We start from the raw sequence: 19,376 nt of genomic DNA, 5'->3' as shown, positions 1-19,376 counted from the left end.
CTGAGTTGCAGGACAGCCCCAGGAGAAGAGTCCTGGACTCTCTGCCCTGTTCCATGTTCCCCCACCATAGAGGGAGTGTCGAGGGGGAAATGGACACACGCAGAGTAATGCAAGTAATCCTCCTTTCCTCCTCTCCAAAAATGACTCCATCTGAAATGAGGGAGCTTCCATTTAAACTCTCAGCCAAAGAATGGAGTAGCAGTGAGGCAATAAGCTGCAAGGCCTAAGCTCTGGAGAAGGTGGGGGTACACCCATGCCAACCAGCCACCTACCAATACCTGAGGTCCAGCTCCCAGTGTTGTGCCAGCCAATGATTGAAGAAAATGCTTCTCCAGGCACCTGGGTGGGTCAGTCAGTTAAGCATTCAACTCTTGATTTCGGCTCAGGTCATGATCTCACGGTACATGGGTTCGAGCCCCTCATTGGGCTCCACCCTGACAGCGCGGAACTTGCTTGGGATTCTCTCTCTCTGCCCTTCCCCACTTGTGCACAAGCTCTCTCGCTCTCTCTCAAAATAAATAAACAAACTTAAAAAAAAAGAAAAATTATTTTCATTCTTCTCTTTGTCTCTCCTTTCCTTCCTTTCTTCCTTCTTTCTTTCCCTACCCCTCCACCCCACCCCGCACCTCTTCCCTTTCTCTGCAGGAGACTCTTGTGAATGTCTGGAGATATATCTGAAGAAACAAGGGGGACTAATATTTGAACCAGCCTCATTTCTCACATTCATTCAGCTAAGATTATGGGCCCAGGGCTGCCCTATGGTAGAACCCCACGGGGCAAATTCATATCATCACTTCATATGAATGGCACCCCCTGGAGTTGGGCAGTATATAGCCTGTACAGCCATACATGGCAACCTTGGTGGCCACCCTTTTCTTCTTTTGCATGGTGAGAGAGTTTGACAAGTTGAGGAATGATGTTCCTGCTCCTGTGTTTCTGCCCAGCTTCAGAATGAATCGGGCTCATAGCTGTGTTCTTATGGCCAAATCCCTCCAAACTGGCCACCCTCAGGACCTTGAAATGTGTTTCTGGCCATCTTGGGCCAGGGTTGGAGATGGGATAGGAATGCAGTAGAAATAGACTCAGATCCCTCCTTACCTAGGATCAGGAGCCAAACTGGAGTCAGGAGTCAAGGAGTCAGGAGTCAAGGAATGGCCCTTAACTCCTCAGTCTGGTTGGCTCCCAGATTCAATCCTGGTGATGGTTCCTCATTCCCTGACTGAGGTTACCCCTGCATCTGCTGACCAATTTCTTGACTAGAGAACCAGACCAGCCTCCGCATTCTTGCCCTCCCATCCTTGTCTCATTATGTCTTCCCAAACCCAATCTAAGCCAAGGTGGTATTGCCTACATTTCTGTGTGAATCGAGTTACCTACCAACTCTGCACAAGCCCTGCACGTGCCTGCTTCCTTCATAAAACCTGCTGGCCTGGGACAGCAGACACCAGCCACCACAAGGTGACAAGGTGATCACACAGTGAAGCAGAGAACTTGTTGTGTACAACTTTGCATATGTATGTGTGTTTTTCTTGGGAGACGGTCCATGGCTTCCATCAGTTTTCCAGAAAGGTCCAAATGGGTTAAGAACCACTAGAGTACAGTGTTGCACACCTTTTCACGGTTAGTAGGTAATGATCTGTCTCTTTAGAATGTAAGATCCCATTCACTTACTTGTCAAATATTTATTGTACATCTACTATCTGCCAGTCACTGCTTTAAACACCGGAGATAGAGCAGCAAACAAAACAGACAAAAATCTCTACCCTCCAAGGCCTTACTTTTCAGGAGCCAGAGACAGACCCTGGCTATATGAGGCATGAAAGACAGACTGAAGATTCTAAGTTTTGAGCTCCATGAAGATCGAAGAACTCAGAACTCTCTGAGTTTGAAGTTCTAAGAACTCTACAAAGTTCTAAGTTATGAACTCTGTGGAGGTCTTAATAAGTACTGATGATGCCAGCACAGGGGTGGTGATGACAGGTGGCCATAGTAGGAGCTCAGGGGCCAGCCTGGGGCTACCCCAAAGGAAACCTCTCATTGTTGAGCCCAGAGACTGTAGTGGTGGTCTATGACAGGAAGTAATGGTTGGGAAGTAGGGGAGAACCAAATTGCTCCCTACCCATGCCAGCCAAAACACTGGCCCTTCTGAGGTCCAGCTTCTTCAGCCCTCCCTGCTCATGTCCAGCTGGAGGCCTGGGGATCCCAGGCCAGGCCAGGCTGGGGGCACAGGCTGGGACCACTTTTCTCCCAGCTAGGAGCCAGAACGAGGGCTTTCTTCCCAGAGTCAGGATGCGTGAGCCTTCCTCACATAGGTGTCCCTGACCAAAAAAAGGAATTGTGACTTCGGTCCTGGAGAGGGTGGAGAGGGAAGGCTGCAGCCCAAGAAAGCACTCCTGGAGGAGAGGGTAGGAGGAGCAAGTGTCCAAGTGAGTATGGCATCAGGGCCACTGAAGGGCCCCAGGCAGCTCAGCACTGGGCAGGGAGGACATGGGGACAACAAGGCTGCAGAGGCCAACGGCCAGAGGGCCCCCACATCATGCCTAGTCAGGGTGGACCCCCTGTCTACAGACCTGAAATCTGCCCATGGTGAAGAGATTCCAGCTATCAGAAGGTCCCAGGTGGGTCAACAGAGATGAAAAACAGGGAGAGAGAGGGGCAGTTTGCCCAGATCATAGCACATGTCTGTGAAAGAGGCAGGAATCCAGGCCTCCGAGTTCCCAGCCAGGCCCCTCTACCGTGCCCATCCCTGCCCCACAGACAGGTGCTCGCCAGCCCCACCCTCACTAGCAACACGCACACCCACGCAGCCACACACTCACTCTGCTCCCTGGTAAACAAATGCATGCTCTAGACATACCCATTGAGCTTCTGGGAATGGCAAGACTATTTGCAGGAGGGGGCAGCTGTACACCTGACAAGAGAGTGTGGTCCGAGTTTAAAGAGTAAAGCATCAGTAATTAGCAGGGAAACGTGTGCATACCCACCAGCCAGGATGCCATCAGGAGGCTGAGCAGAGAAGGGTGGTGAGCAGTGAGATGAGGGGGCAGGGGAAGCCAGAGGTGAAGGAGAGTCGGCAGGCAGGAAGGTGGCGTTAATGATCCAGACTGGCAATCCATGAGGTCTCCCTTTATTCTTGATAGCACTGAGCACTGCATCCAGGAGCCCGGCCATTTGCAGGAAGTGTGGATTAGACGGAGGAGTCTCTGCTTTTGGTCTCAGCTTAACCTGCTTTCACAGCTTCCAGTCTTGGTGAGGGTCTGAAGACCTGGGCCCCCTAAGGTCCTTCTGGGTTTGGGCCATGCCCTGGGGCTAGATTGTGGCCTCATCCCTCTATACTCCAGTGTAAAATTAGCACTGCTCACTCGTGCCCTCCTCCTCCCCAAAGCCCCTGGGGGAGACATCCCCCCGCTTTGTCTCCCAGAAACACATATGAGGAGGGTGCAGCCCCAAAGCCAAGCTGCTGTTCCTCAGGAGCTTTCTGAGGCCTGAAGAACCTAGAGCCAGTCCCTGTAACCTGGTATGAAGAAACCCCACAGAGTCTACCACTCCTCCCCGTACCAAGCCCCGGTCTGGGGCCCACAGTTGCTCCCCTCTCACAGCCCTCTGACTCCAGCCTGACTCAGCCTCCAGCCCTGCCCCCAGCCTGCCTTCGCTCCAGAGCCAGCCAGAGCGCATGCCGCAAGGTCTGCACATTGTTCAGAACATTGTATCGACTCAGAGCCACCAGCCGCTCAAACTCCTCAGGCTCATAGGTGAAGTTCATCATGCCATATGGAGTGTCTGCCCCATTGACCACAAAGTCCCCGTAGGCCTTCTCCTCGGCTGTTTGTCGCTCCACACCTACAGGTGGGAAGTGGCAAAGAGGCCAGGCTGGGGCACTCTGTGGCTAGGAGTGGCCAGCCCAGAAGCCCCCACGCCTTGCCCTAGGACATCTGGCGGGACCCACATTTCAGCTCTCTCTACCATCAGGAGGAACCGGGCCAGTGTGGATCCTGAGACCTGGAAGGTGTGGAGCAGTGGCCAACCTGGGCCCTCCAAGAGGCATGGGGTCCAGGAAATCCACTGTCAGAACGGCACCCCACCACCACCCTGGGCTGTGTGAGCCAGACCCCGGCCCAGGGCCTCCCCTCACCTGGGGCCAGGTGTGTGCAGAAGGTACGGTTGACGAGGGGAAAGTGCAGCACGATGGGAGAGCGGGGGTCCTTGGCCTTGGCGAACAGGTAGCACTCACGGGGTTCCTCCAAGTCCTCGGGGAGCACCTCGATACTTGGGAAGGGGATGCCTCGGTCCAGGCAGTACTTCTCTGTCATCTGTAAGACCTGGGCAGGGAGGCCAGCTTTGGACCCTGCCTCCGACTGCCTGCACTCACATAGCCCGCCCACTAGCTGAGTGACTGCAGGTGGGCTACATCACCTTCCCCAGCCAATTTCTTTATTTACATAATAAAAAAGAGAATAACTCTAGTGGGGGGTTGTGGAGATTAAGGACAATCATTAGTGTTTCCAGTGTCATTCCTCTCCTTCCCTTCTCTGGCTCCTCCCTGCTTCCTCTTAGGGGCTGATTTCAATGTCACCAGGTGGAAACTGAATGGTTACAGAAGGGCACGTGGGAAGAGGCTTTATTCATCATCTAATCCCAGGCTTTCCTTGGACCCAGGAGGATTAGGAGGAGGAAGCTAAAGATAGAAGGGCTGGCCCAGCAGCGGGACCAGAAAGCTCATCCAGATGATGGAACCCATCGGCTACCCCACAGGGTTTGAGGGAGCTGCCCCTAGAGACTCCCCAAGGGGACCTGATGGTAACTAACGGAGGGCAGACCCAGACGCCAGTCCAGATGGGAGCAAAGAATGCTATCAGGACAGGCAGGGGCCAGAACAGGAGCCTTCTCTTCACCAGTATGGGAGACTTCTGAGGACCTTCTTTGGCCTCTTCTCCTACCTCTCCCTCCATCTCATAGCCTCAGCAATCCCCCTCCTTCAGCTGGGGAGACCAGTGCCACTAAAAGTCTTCACAAGGTACCTGCCCTTGGATTAGAGCCCAGGCCCTCCACGAAGGGCAATTCCCAAAGCCCAGCCAGGCCGCCCTGCAGAGAACCTCAGTTCCTCCCCACCACACACCTTACCTCGAAAGGGGCCTCCAGGGAGTAGTCAAAGGACAGAATGAGGTCCACCGCTCTCTGGGGCAGCAGGCTGAGTGGGAACGGAGAGTTGATGGCAAAGCCCCCATCCACCAGGCACAGGCAGTCCCGCATGGGAGTGAGCTGGTTGGGGAAGGCGTCAGGGTGCGTATCTGCAATAGGGACAAATGCTCACTCTTCTCTCTCTGTAGAGATCTCTCCTCCCCTTCTTCTGATGGCAACAGAGTCTCCCACCCCAGCCCCTGGCCCTGCCTCCTGGCAGACATCCCAGTCCTTCCCCATCAGCCCCTGGGCAGCAGGAGCCCACAGCCCAACCTCCGGGAACAAAGGCAGTGCTGGTCCAGGTGAGCCGTGAGCCGGAGGCAAAGGCAGCGGGGGGACCCCCAGCCAGAGCAGCACCCACCTTTCCAGGCCATGAACTCCCGGCCAGCCACATAGTCTTTGTGCAGGCAGAGGCCCCTGGTGAAATTACAGTTCTCCGCGAAGGTAAAGCGGGAAGTAAAGATGTCCAGCACGGCCTGGGAGAAGGGCCCCTGGCGGGTGAAGAGCCTGGTCCTCAGACGTGTGGGATCGTGCAGCTGGAGCTTCTGGCAGTCATCTAGATGGGAGCGCGTGGGTGAAATACAGTCAGAAGGGTGCTGTCTGTTCTCCAGTGGCCCTTATGGCCCAGGGGACCCTTCCTATCTCCCCCCACATTCACCCCTCCTTCACCCCACCTCCCAAGCCTCAGACCACTGCTTTCCAGAACCTCTTTTAAATGACCTTTTCTTTCAGCGTCCCTCTATTTGAAAGTTGCCTATGACAGTGTATTTATTAAGTGATAATTTATATGCCCTTTGAAAATAAAGTTGTGTATGGGGCGCCTGGGTGGCTCAGTTGGTTAAGTGTCCGACACTTAATTTCAGCGCAGGTCACAATCTTGTGGTTTTGTGGTCATGAGATCGAGCCTGGCATTGGTCTCTGTACTGAGTGGAGCCTGCTTGGGATTTTCTCTCTCCCTGTCTGTGCCCCTCCCTCTCTCTCTGTCTCTCTCAAAATAAATAAATAAATAAATAAATAAATAAATAAATAAATAAATTTTTAAGAAGTTGCTACAATCTAAAACCTTTTTATTTATTTATTTATTTTTTTTTAATTTTTTTTTTCAACGTTTATTTATTTTTGGGACAGAGAGAGACAGAGCATGAACGGGCGAGGGGCAGAGAGAGAGGGAGACACAGAATCAGAAACAGGCTCCAGGCTCTGAGCCATCAGCCCAGAGCCCGACGCGGGGCTCGAACTCACGGACTGCGAGATCGTGACCTGGCTGAAGTCGGACGCTTAACCGACTGCGCCACCCAGGCGCCCCAAACCTTTTTTTTTTTAAAAAGAAAACAAAGTTTTATATACAACTTCCAATCACAATTTCATCCATTAAAACACCTACTGAGCAGTTACTGTGTGCTGGGCCCCTCCAGGGCTTATAGCCTACTTAGGGGGAGAGTCACATAAAGAGATCATAAATCATACCAATGCCCCAAGGTAAGGACATAGGTGGGGTGTGCACATAGTCCTATGAAACTTGGGTGCTGGGGCGTGCAGTAGAACAGAGAAGCCCCCTGACAAAATGATGTCAGAGCTGAATCTTAAGGGATGAGCAGAGGTTATCCAGGGAAGAAAGGTAGAAAAGGTTCTGTGCAGCAGGGAGCAGCCCAAACAGGAGCCCTGAGGTGTGTGGACAGATATCCACCAGATGCCCAGTGGTCCTGGTCTGCGTTGACATAACTGGAACCCAAGCAGAGAATTCAAAGGTGCAGTCTTACTATAGAGCACTCACAGCTCCCACTGGCTTTTCTGAGGTGGGCCTTCCCCTCCTTCCCCTGGTCCCCCTGCCACGCTGCCTCAGCACATCTCTGGGCATCCACAGACCCTAAGCTACAAGTCACTTCCTCAGGACTTCTCTGAATGCAGTGGGACAGCTGAGTCCTGCACCATCCCCTCCCTCATCCTTTGTGCCTCCACCAGGGCCCCGACGCTGGAAAGAGCAGTAGGGGGAGGTCAGGGTGTCTACCCGCACCTGTGATGTTTACACTCCCTCTGTGGCAGTCTAGGAAGCTGAGGCCCGAGCCGGCAGTCTTCAGGAAGATCTCATCCAGGCTGGCTGCAAAGGCGCTGCCCCACACACCTAAGCAGAAAGGTAAGGCCCTGGGCCCTCACATCTCCTCCAGCCCAACTCAGGGCCTGGCCCAGCCCCTGCCCTGGCCCCAGCCCTCCAGCCCAGACTCACCCTGCAGGTAGCAGATCCGGGGCTCGGGCTGGGGCTGCAGCAGATGCCCCATGAAGAACTCAGAGCCAAAGAGCTCAGTGGGAACATAAGCCCCGTACTTGGGGAAGCCGACCTCATAGGGTGTGAACTCGCACCATTCTGGGGATCCAGAGTGAAGGGAATGTCACCAGGGGCCTTCCACCAGGACCCCAAGGTTTCCCCTCACACCTGAGTACAGGAGCGGGAATCTCACTTGCCAAGAGCAGGAGGCAGCAAGCCCGCTGTGCTCCAAGGCTCCCATCTATACACTGATAGCTCTGGCCTCTCCCACCTTCCTACCACCCATCGCCTCCACCTGCTTCCCAGGTCCCTGCACCCAGGCACCTGCGAAGTCTTCCCCGCTGATGTTGGTGTGGACATTGATGCTGGCGTAGATAGGATAAGGGTTCTGGCCCTGGTTGACGGCCTCCTGCTGGTCAGACAGCTTGGCAGGGTTTTTCTGGTAGGAAGGAAAGGAGGCACTTGACTTTTGGGGGTTCCCTTCCTCCCACCATCATGGCTTGAGGCCTGATACCCTGAAGAGGATGCCATGGCCCACAAGGGACTGTGGCTGCCAAGGCAAATGCTCTAGAGACAGCTCTCTAAGGACGAGGCTTTAGGCTGCAGCAAAGGTAAGGCCCCTGTGGGTTTTGTGCAATTCCAGGGGCACTGGGAACACTCACCACTTGTTTCCCATTCAAGAAAGCATATTGGAACCCAAGGGAGTCAGTGACATTTGTTTTTTTGAGTCAGTGACATTTTTATTTTTTTTTTTAATTTTTTTTTTCAACGTTTATTTATTTTTGGGACAGAGAGAGACAGAGCATGAACGGGGGAGGGGCAGAGAGAGAGGGAGACAGAATCGGAAACAGGCTCCAGGCTCTGAGCCATCAGCCCAGAGCCGGACGCGGGGCTCGAACTCACGGACCACGAGATCGTGACCTGGCTGAAGTCGGACGCTTAACCGACTGCGCCACCCAGGCGCCCCGAGTCAGTGACATTTTTAAAGGAAAAATTGAAAACCAGTTTACTTTCTTTAAAAAGTAAATCGTTTGAAAATATGCATTCTTTCCTCAGACACGAGAAACCACTTGTGATAGACGTCCACAACGGAGAGCCACACAGTGGGCCAGACTCCGAGGGCTGAGAACCCTGCTGGGCTCTGAATACTCTCACCTCCCAGCTCATACCCAGCCTGCAGTTCTAGGAGCAGCATGGCAGCTGGAACACTCTCAAAACACACTGTGCTAGGGCTTCACCCCAGACCAGCCCAAATCAGTATCTCTGGAAGTAGGGCCCAGGCAAGGGTGTTTTTGAAAAGCTGTGCAGATGGGGGGCGTCTGGGTGGTTCAGTTGGTTAAGCACCCGACTTCTGCTCAGGTCATGATTTCGTGGTTCATGGGTTCGAGCCTGGCATGGGGCTCTGTGCTGACAGCTCAGAGCCTGGAGCCTGCTTTGGATTCTGTGTCTCCCTCTCTCTCTCTTGCCCCTCCCTTCCTCCCTCCCTCTCTCTCTCTCAAAAATAAAGAAACATTTAAGACATTTTTAAAAAGAAAAGAAACGCTGTGCAGGTGATTCTAATATGCAGATGGACTTGAGAACTGCAGACCAGCTTCTCCCTTCCCAGGGGTGAGGAGCCAGGAAAGACGAAGTGGTGTCAGCCCACTCAGGGATCCACCTCTTGTCCTCAGAGAGCTCAGACCTAAGGGACCTCTTTGCAAATCTTAGATCTTACCTCAGCACCTAAGGCAGAAGTAAGTGTTGGCGGGGCAGGGGTGGAAAGGAGCTGTGTTTATTTATTATCTGCTCTTCTCTTACCTCCTGGTAGAGGAAATATTCAATGAGGAGACCCCAGATGTCGATGAGGGAAACTCTGTGGCCAGTGCTTTCCAGGCTCCCCAGTTCCTGGGCATAGTATTGTAGGCGCTCCGTGGACATCGCCCCCATCTTACTGCTGCAGACCCGAGCCTGGGCACGCTCAATGGGGCCCTGCAAGGCCACCTGGGACCAGGCTGGGTCCTTGTAGAGTGTGGAGATGCACCTGGGCATAGAGGGAATTAGGGGCAGTGGGGCAGCAAGCACGGCAAGGGGAGAGAGGGAATGCAAGTGTTGGTGAGTGACCCTGCCTCTCCATCCCTTGAACCTACTGCCCTGCCCCACCCACTCAAGGAGGCCTGGGCACTCAGTGCCCCTCCTAACCCCCTTGGAGGCAGGATCCCAGCACGTCCTCAGGGACTCCACCTATATCACCAGCCACATTCCTTCCCCTTCAGGGCTCTCCTTTACTCTGCATCCTACCCCACCTCACTTACCAGGTAGACCCAGAGACCCCACTCAGGTAGGTCACAGTGTCCAGGAGGCCAAGTTCCTGCAGCCCTGCCAGGCTTCCGTACAGGGAAGACATGGCTCGGGTTCCACCTCCCGAACCTAGCACAGCCACCACAGGCACCTGGGCACAAAAATAATCATAACATTGACCACCACTGTCGCTTATGAATTATTGCTTATAATGTCAGACATTTGTCTACGAGCCTTATCGGTATTATCTCATTGAATCCTCACAAGCAACCCAGTGGGATCCCCATTTTGCAGATTAGGAAACGGAGGCACAGGAAGGTTGGACAATGTGCCCACAATCGTACAGGTAGTAAGTGATGGGCCATCAGACTGAAGCAGTATGACTCTAGAGATGGCTCTTGACAATTGTCTCGGGATTATATGTAACTGGAAGGTATCCTGGATTTCACCCAAAACTGTTGGAGCAGGGTTTCTCAGTCTTGACACTATTGATGATTTTGGACTGGGTAACTCTTTGTTGTGAGGAGCTGTCCTGTATGTTGGAGGATGCTTAGCAGCATTCTGGGCCTTTACCCAGTAGATGCCAGTAGCATCCTCTCCCCCGGCCCTGCTGGTAACAATAAAGCATGTCTCTAGACATAGACAAATGTCCTCTGGGTGGGGGGTGGAGGGATGAAATGACCCCCAGTTGAGAACCATTGGGCTAAAGCGATGAAGACCACCAAAGAGCCTGGACTTGCCCCAGACGTGAGCGGTGCCCAGATGTCTCTTTGGGATCAGAGGTGCCTGGTGGGGTCAGACTAGAAGCTTTCTGGCTGCTCAGCTTTTCCATGAAGCTTTAGCTCATTCTGACCCCCCATTGTGCCCCTGCCCCTGCAAGTCCTTATGTCGAAGCTCCAGTATGACTATATTTGTAGAAAGGGCCTATAATGTGGTTATATAGGTTATGTAAGGTCATAACAGTGGGGCCTTTATCTAATAGTATCGGTGTCCTTGCAAGAAGGGGAAGAGAGAGATTCCCCCCTTATCCCCTGTACATGTCCAGTGGAAAGGCCATGTGAGGACACAGCAAGAACATAGTTGTCTACAAGTCAGTAAGAGAAGCCTCATCAGAAACCAGCCCTGATGGCACCTTAATCTTGAACTTCCAGCCTCCAGGTGAGAAAATAACTGTTTGTTGTTTAAGCCACCTTGTCTGTGGTGTTCTGTTGTGGCAGCCCGAGGAGACTCATATACCTCCCTTGGCCAGGGCTGTTCATCCCTCATTACATACAGGGTCCTGACTCTCCTGATTTTGCCTATCGGCTCTGGCAAGCAGGACTGCCCCTTCCTCCTCTGTTTCCCACCCTTTCTCAAGGCTTCCTGTAACCACTTGGCCACACAGTACTCTCAAGGGAAGAGGCTGGATTTGGTCTTGGTGACCCTGGGGTCCAGCTCCTCCATTTCATACCTGGCCACTGTCAGGCGCCTGGCTCAAACCCAGAACCTGCTGCAGGGCCTTGGACACGATCTGCTTCCTCTTGTCCAGAAACTCCCGTTCCCCATCACACAGGCCAAAACCAAGACGCAGGTCAAGGTCTCCAGAGCTGCCAGAGATGGAGTGGGGGGGGGGGGGGAGGGGGCGGGTACTGGGTGACTGTTCATAGGAGGAAAGCCTTGGGCCCAGCCCATTTTTCACAGGAGCAGACCCATATTCCATCGAACCCCTTAGAAAGACCTCAGCAGAACCAGAGATGCCTTCCACCACCGGGCTGAGCTGAGTGGGCAAAGAGCCCCTACATATTCAGCCTAACATAAGAGCCTTCCTCCTGAAGTCAGCCTTCCTCACCTCATTTCTGCCTTCATACTCAGAACCACCTCCTGGCCCTGAAAGAGACAATAGCCCCATCCCTGAGTGCCCTGAGTGGATTCTCCCACCCACAGCTCCTGTTGCTCTGGTAGCTCTGGCCCGTATGTGAACATCGTGGCTGAGCTCCAGGCTGGCCTGAACTTGACCCCCTCTGAGGCCCCTCCCCCCAGCCTTCTTTTGGTGGTCACAGAGCAAGCAGGTGTCCCTCAGGCACCCAGGCAGAGCCTTACCTCCCCTAGAGCCACAAAGCGCTGTTCCTCTTGGCCTAGGGCCAGAGAGGAGAGCAGGATACCCCCCTCACCCAGCTTGTTGGTGTGGGCCTCCAGCTCAGCACTTGGACCACTCTGTGGAGAAGAAAACACCCAAGGAACCCACCATGGTGAAGGAAAACATTCATCCATGGTGGCCCCAGGACGCCCCTCTAGGATGGACTGATTCTATCATCCATCCCTTCCCAGACTATGGGCTCACTCACTTGCAGGACTGTGAGCCTCTCCCCCAGCTCCACATCCAGCCTGGAGCTGATCACTGGGTTCACGTGAAAGGTGAAGGTAGCTGGGAGGCCTCCCTCCATGGGAGGTTGCAGGGGCAAGAACTGTGGCTTCTCGTAGGCCCCGGGCACTGTCAGCTGAATCTGCCTAGAGCCTGGGAGCAGAGGGCCCAGGTAAGGGGGTGAGAGTGCGGGGGTGTGTGTGGCTCATGATGGCAGCGACCTGGATGGCAACTCCCCTTTGTTTCCTCTTTGGAGATGCCAACTCATCACCCTGCTCACCCTGTGGTTCTGTGGCCCACAGCAAAGGCATCATGAAGGACACTCAGGGTCCTACAACATGCCCTGGTCAGAACTGGGAACCTGGGGAGGGTAGGAAACACACAATGCCTTGGGAAGGGGGAAGGGCAGGGAGGGAGAGGACTCCTTGCCCAGAGTTTATGAGGCTGATGATTTTGAGATCATGATATTAATTATATAAAATATAATTCTATAATAATTATAATGTTATAATTATCATACATTATTACATTAATTACCAATCTTCAACTGGTAGTTTCCCCATCGTTTGCTTCCATTCAAGCTCTGTGCTCATCACCTTGGGGAAGGTTTGTGGCCAGGGAAAAAAACAGATAGGCAATAAGTTGTTCTGCCCTTTGTTTCCAAAGTGTAAGACCTTGCGAGCACACAGAGGGTGTGCAGCGGAGGTGAGAAGAAGGAGTGGGTTCCTGGGTAGAGGCTCAGAGGAGCAGAGCAGAGCCAGCCCAGGCCAGAAGGAAGCAAAGAGGGAGGCCTGTGGGCTCACCCTGTTCCTAGCAGCTTTCTCGGGAGGAGGAAAAACCCCAGAGAGAAATGTCCATGACATTCAGACAGGGGGGACCCCAGGCAGCCTCACAAAGGAGCCCCAGACCGTAAACATGACTTGGGAGCAACAGACACCCAGAAAGCCCAGAATGGCAGATGCCTCAGGAACAGAGGTCCACATGAAACCCTTCTCCCAACATACCCTCCTTGGCACTAAAATGAGACCTGGAGACATGACATGACCCTGGGTGGGAGGGAATTAGAGAAAATAAGGAAACTGATACTTCTTTCACATCATGGTTTATGGATGGAGATTGATATGTGTTGTTCAGAGTCAGAAACAATAGACCCCGGAGTGTCACAGACCTGGGTTTGGTTCCTGGCCTTATCACTCTCAGAGTTTGGTCACTGTGTGACCTTAAGTAAGTTTCTTGTTTGAGCTGGAGCTTCATAAATCAAGAGGATATAGTTGTATTTTCCAGGGTTGTTATGAGGATTAAAAGATAAAAGACATGTGAAATGCTGAGCACAGTGCCTGACTCAGAGTAAGTGCTGGACATTTTCTGGACAGGACTCATCCCATGGGCTCAGACCCTCAGTGTCAGAGGAGACCTTAGCTGTCACACAGCCTCTGCTGCACTTCTGCTTCTGCGTCTGAGTGGCTACCCTCTGTGGCACACTATACCGGTGGCCTCAGTTCTTCACTTCTGGAATGCCCATGCTTTGTCATGTGACTTCACTTCCTCCCACTGAGAGGCCAAAATGTTAGTTACTGACTATGATGTGACCAAAGGCTTGAAAACCACCTGCTCATCTGGGCTTGCTCTCATACCTCTGCTGATGCCTTAAGAACACAACCAGTCCAGGGCTCCTGGGTGGCTCAGTCGGTTGTGTCCGACTTTAGCTCAAGTCATGATCTCATGGTTTGTGAGTTTGAGCCTCACATTGGGCTCTGTGCTGACAGCTCAGAGCCTGGAGCCTGCTTCAGATTCTGTGTCTCCCTCTCTCTCTGCCCCTCCCCTACTCACTCTCTTTCTCTCAAAAATAAAAAAACATTAAAAAAATTAACAACAGCAAAAACAGAACATGACAAGTCTGCTAGTCACAAAAGGTTGTTGAGGGACATATGGCACAAAGCCAGGTCCCTCCTGCCAAGCCCAGCCTAGATCATGATGCATGAGCTCAATAAATGCTTCCTGTTGTCTGCCATTGAGATTTAGGGTTGCTTTTTGCAGAGCAATAGTTGGACTGATACAGCCACTATGCTTGAACACTTCCAAGGAGAGGAAATTCACTACTTCCAGAGGTGAATCCGTCCCATCCTTGGTCAGTTTTGAGTGGTAAAACATTAAGAACTTTCCGCCTCAGACCCACCTTCTTGAAATCAGCAGCCCAACCCCTAGGAGAGAAGGCAAGACCCAAGGTCATGGACCAGACTCACCATACTCTCGATGTGGGGCTGTCCCGTCTTCCCTGAGGGTCCCCTGGATTCTCAGACAGGGCTGAGCCTGAGGAAGACAGAGGCCTGTGGGAGCCGCCCATTCACAGGGCCCCACACAGGGCCCAGACCAGGGTGGAAGGAGGGGTCTCTGGGGCAGGGCCCACTTAACAACCTTCCCAGGGCCCGTGCCTTGTGGGTAGGAGTCTTCTGTAGCAGCCTCCTTCCCAGGACTCAGAGGAAGTGGCCCTGGTGGGAAAGGGGAAGGAGGAGAGGGGCTCTGATAGTGATGCCTTTGGCAATCCCAGCAGCCAGGGGCCCAAGTAAGTGATGTGCTGTGCACAAGGTAGGATGGTGGGCTTCTGAGCTGTCCACTCAGATGTGAGATAGCTTCTTGCCCCTGGTCCCTGGAGATGCCTCCCTAGCACACTTCCCCTCTCAGGAGTGCTTGAGTGTCCTTCACAGGCAAGTGGGCATGATAGGCTCAATTGTGGAGTCTGCAATGCCCCCCAGCCCTGGGCAGCCCCAAGCTCGCCTTCCCTACTCACCACCAGGACTCCATTGGTGATGACTTCAGATGCAGGCACCTGGCTGCAAAGGATGAGGGGCTCATGGGACATCTGGCTCCCCTTGAGATGGCTGTTACTATAATATGTGACTGAAGCAGCTGAAAGAGCCTGGGGATCATGGCCAGGTTTGGGGGTGAGAGTGGGTTTGTCACCAACACTCAAATGGGTGACTAGACTAGGACATTCCCCCACAGGCCAGGCCAGCGTAGGTCCTGGTGATTGACAGCTGGAGCTGTCCTGGAGTCTTGGTGTAAATGGAAGGGTATAGGCACCACCTGGACTCACCTGTTCTCCAGAACAAATTCCACCTGCAGCTCCTGTGAATCCTACATGGATGAAGCAAGGAAGCATCCATTTGCAAAGAGCTCTGAAAGCATCAGAGACTGACCCTGCCCCCTACCCTGCTCAGCTCCAGGGTCTAGAAGAGGTGACCATTGTTGTGGCTTCTCATGGGCACAGGACAAGTAGTAGCATCTTCATGAGAAGCTTCATGCCTTCAAAACTGTGTTCCAGGCCCTGTTCTAGACACTGAGGGTTCAGCAGTGACTAAGACAGACAAAGTGCTCTGCCCTCAAGGAGCTCACATGTTGGCTCCACTCAGGGAAGACGTATTTGAGGGGAACCTTTGTAGGGTTTGTAGGGTTAGTGGTGTAGGATAGAGAGAGGCCTGTCTTTGAGGCCTGGCCTGTGCTGACCAGGAGCCCTCACCTCGGTGTCCTGTGCCCAACTTCCTCTCCTTGAGTTCAATTCATTGCTGGCACAGGTATGGTGGCTCACCTGGCGGTTGAGTGGGAAGATGTGTCTGTAGGGTTGGCCAGGCTTGAGGCTCCTCAGGTCAAAGAGTAGCAGGGAGAGCTGGTCACTGCCCAGGATGTCCTTATCACAGAGGGTGAGCTCCAGGACATTCTGGAAACAGGGCAGGCAAGAGGTGGGAGCCTGACACAGGGCAGGAACATAGGCAGCCCTCTCCCTCTGCTGGCCCTCACCTTCACAGCACCATGGATCTGGTAGTGGAAGGTCTCGTTCCACTCAGGGTCACTGCAGTTAGCCACCATCCTTGTCTGGGCAGGGCTAGGGGACGCAGTGGGCAGGCGCAGTTCCACGTAGCAGTCAGCTTTGGACACTGCAGTTGGGGTGAGGGAGGGGTCCTCACTCTCTAGCTCTTGTTGCTGAATAGGTTGCCTGGGGAAGGCTGGGGCAGAGGGGAAGGAGCCAAGGAGAATAGAAGCTGCCTGTTTGGGACAGGGCGACGTGGGGAGAGCCGGCGTCCCTAACTCCAACTGGACCAGTTACACCACCCATTCAACTGAATCCTGTAGTGGCCAGTTGAAAAGACCACGTGGCAGCACAGATAGTTGAGTAATTCCCTAAAAGAGCCTGATTCAGACAAAGAACTCCCCTTCCATTGTGAGCACTGGTGTGGAAAGCTGCTGGAGAGCAGATGATTTCTGGCAACAGTGGGCCTCACATGCTCACTCAGGCTGGCACTGCTCCACTTGCTAGTGTCAGAGAGGAGTCCATGGTCTGCACAAGTCTCCCCTCCAGCCCCTCCTGCCTGCCCTGGGGCTCCCTCACCAGGATGGATTCCCTCCACAGTCACCACGAGCCCCTCTGCCCCACTCCAGATACACACACACACTTCAGGCCAGCCCCTGCTGAGCTCTGGGGAGGCCCTAGGGAAAGGAAGAGAAGAAAGGGTGGAATTGGGGGTCACTCACAGAGATCTGTGCCCTGGATATTTCTGGCCCTCAGCACCTTCACCTGGAGGTCATAGTAGGGGTGGGTTTCCTGCTGAAACAACAGAACTCAGGAACTCAGTTCCAGGAAGCTGGGTAGGGGGGCCTGATCTCCTCCCTGCAGTAATGCCCAGCTTAGTCTTCCCCCTTCCAGTCACAGAGCAGGAGCCTGGCCCAAGGTCACTGATGTCGCTGTGCCTGGGAGCTGAGAGGTCTTGGCAGGGTCCTGGCATTGGGAGTTCAGCATGTTGGTGATGAGTTCAGGCTGGGTTCAAAGCTAAATTCCACTAGGGACTAGCTGAATGGACTTGGGCAAATTACTGGATTTCCCCATGCTTCATTTTCCCCATCAATAAACGGGGGGTTACAACCTCACAGGGTTGTGGGGAGTTTTAAATGAGAAGTTGTATGAAGTGCCTGGTATAAGTGCTTCATACATGTGGCCATTGTTACTAATTATGGTTATGAGGTACCACAAACTGGCAGCTTCCCTGTCATGCTGCTGCTATAGCTTGGGAACCTAAGGGAGAGCTGGAGTGATGTACTTAGATTAAATATTAGACAGGAAAGCTGTAGTCTATCCCACCCACTAGCTCGCTGACAAAGGCCACACCTCCCAGGAGGAGGCAGGTGAAGGGAAACCAGGTGTCATCCAGCTTGGACTGGTCCGACTAGTCGCTAAGGAGACAATAGCTTGGGCCAAAGAGAGATAACAGCAGGCTGCAGCCTCCTGGGAGTGAGGCTAGCCCCTCAAAATCCCAGCAAACACCTTCCTCCTTTCCCCTGAGGGGCTCTACATCCAGACTAGGGCATTCTGGGCAAAGCCAACAGCTGTACATATCACATGACCTCACTCTCCATTCCTAATTGGGGAGGGTGGGGGGTGGAATTATTTCCAAAAGCCAAGGTCTTGGCCAATCACTTTAAGCTCCACCAGGTTGGCTAGAGCAAATTGGTCCTAGCCCAGATCAAAACCCAACCCTGGGCTAGCCTGTCTTCAGAGGGGACTGAGCTCCCAGGACTCCTGCAGTCCACACGCCCGGGGGAAGATCAAGTACTTTACCCTCCATTGCCTCCACTGAGGTCCCCTCTTGTCTCTCTTCCGCAGCAGCACTGCCCCCAGGAGGGGCAGCCCCTTGCCAGCCAGCCACCTTGGCCAGAGCGCCCAGAGCATGGCCAGCCAGCCCAGTTCTCAGCAGGAAGCCCTGCCTGCTTTCCAGAGCCACTCTGTTTTCCTCTGACTCCACTCACTGCTAGCTCAGGTCTGACGGTAACACCAAGGTGGGGAGGGTGGAGCTGGCTGCTCACAGGAGGACTCGAGGACTCAGAGTTGGGTGGCCTGCTGGGGCTGGAGGTGGAGTTTGATATGCTCCAGGAAGTGGCTGGGGCCCAATTCCCTCAGGCAGGAGGCACTTCAGTCCCTCTCCAAGAGGATGAGGAACTGGTACTCTGGCTCCCAAACCCAGCCTCTGGTTATTATTGAGCTGCTCATGGAAAATAGATACCTGAGTCTCACCCCCTAGATGATTTGATTTAGCGGGTGTGGGTCGAACCCAAGTGTTCATATTTCCAACAAGCCTTCTAGACAATGCTGATGCAGCAAGCCCAGGGAATGGAAGCCAGTAAGTTCTGCCTCGGGGCCTCCGCTCCTCCAGGTAGAAAGAAGTCCTAAAACCATCTGCCTTCCAAGCCCCACCTTCCCCATGTTTCTTAAGCAGGAACATGGAAATCTCCGGTTCAGTTTTATCTGGACTCAAAGGTGTTTCTAATCTCTTGTGGCCTCCCTCATTTTTTTCTCCAAACACAGACCGTCTGCTGTGAACCAAACCTGCACTAGGCCCTGGAACCAAAGGTGAGGAGGACCCATCCATATCCTGAGGAAATTCACAGCAGCTTCTGGCCAGGGCCCTCTTCCTGAATGGGTAGATATACCTGGATGGTCCGGGTATACAGATGGGGATACAGTCAGGTGGTATCAATAGTGACAGCTAAAACAAGTCTGCCTATCCTTAAGCTACTAGAAGTAAGGCTTTAGTTTAGAGGGTCCTCTTTTGACCACCATAAGCCTCAGGCTACAGATGGTACGTGATGTCCCCTTTTCTGTGGACCACGACACTCTAGGTGGTATTTTTCCATCCAGGCAGCTTCCAGAAGAAAAGATTTCTGGGGCAGTGAGCTGATGGGAGATAATTTCTATTCTTCAACCAAGACTTAGTCATCTCCACTCTCCTCCCCAAGGCATGAGGTGGAGACTGAAAAAACAACATCCAAAAAAGAGGTGATTCAATTCCAAAACGAACACTGTAGGCAAGTTGAGACCAGAAACTCCCAGAAAAAAAGGGGATGACTGCCACTGGCCAGGCTCCAACAAGAGGGCCTATTTCTGCTTAATTTGAGCCATGAAGCCAAGCCCTGTGCTGAGGTCTCAGAAATGCCTTAGTGCCGCCCCATTGGTGGTATCCATGCACAGCATGCAGGGGACCCGTGGATCCACACCAGAGGGGCATGAGAAAGGGCGCGGAGCTGGCTGGGGCGGACACGGCAGTCTGGCGTCCCGTCTCCTGACTGATGTATTTTCTGGGCTGTACAACACTCTCTCCTGGGAGTCACAGGTCCTGTGCCTCAATAAAGCCATGCTTCTTAGTTCCAGATGCTTTTCATTCTCAAAGAACACTCAGGATGACCAGAGATGGCTAAAGAGGGGGACAGAGAAAGACCAAACTGCCTTTTTGGAGCTGGCCAAAATGGACCAACCCTTCTCCACTTCTCAAA

General features: G+C 53.2%; 1 protein-coding gene across 1 annotated transcript; it reads right to left on the bottom strand.

The window, feature by feature from the left end:
* Positions 1-3,103: 3,103 nt before the first annotated feature.
* PLA2G4F (phospholipase A2 group IVF) lies at positions 3,104-17,778 on the bottom strand. Its single transcript, XM_047074495.1, has 20 exons — positions 17,668-17,778; positions 16,587-16,659; positions 15,855-15,991; positions 15,646-15,774; positions 15,154-15,194; positions 14,848-14,890; positions 14,303-14,369; positions 12,043-12,212; positions 11,798-11,911; positions 11,547-11,584; positions 11,169-11,304; positions 9,733-9,869; positions 9,239-9,461; positions 7,766-7,880; positions 7,403-7,540; positions 7,193-7,300; positions 5,540-5,734; positions 5,122-5,288; positions 4,133-4,319; positions 3,104-3,840 (listed from the first exon to the last, which is right to left on the bottom strand). The coding sequence occupies exons 1-20, from the start codon at positions 17,776-17,778 to the stop codon at positions 3,620-3,622; spliced, it is 2,550 nt and encodes an 849-aa protein (XP_046930451.1). The 3' UTR covers positions 3,104-3,619.
* Positions 17,779-19,376: the final 1,598 nt, after the last annotated feature.

The sequence above is a fragment of the Lynx rufus genome, unplaced genomic scaffold, assembly GCF_022079265.1.
Source record: "Lynx rufus isolate CCGP_SWC_20201006 ecotype Redwood Valley unplaced genomic scaffold, mLynRuf1.p SCAF_13, whole genome shotgun sequence".
Taxonomy (NCBI): domain Eukaryota; kingdom Metazoa; phylum Chordata; class Mammalia; order Carnivora; family Felidae; genus Lynx; species Lynx rufus.
This window is presented reverse-complemented; position numbering and strand designations above follow the sequence as displayed.

Bases quoted from the DNA above. Each gene is read 5' to 3' on its own strand.
- PLA2G4F (XM_047074495.1), bottom strand. From the start codon at position 17,778: ATGCTCTGGGCGCTCTGGCCAAGGTGGCTGGCTGGCAAGGGGCTGCCC. The intron at 14,891-15,153 runs GTGAGTCCAGGT...CATCCTTTGCAG, and splicing joins GAATTTGTTCTGGAGAACAG to CCAGGTGCCTGCATCTGAAG. The intron at 12,213-14,302 runs GTGAGTCTGGTC...CTCTGCTCCCAG, and splicing joins AGCCCCACATCGAGAGTATG to GCTCTAGGCAGATTCAGCTG.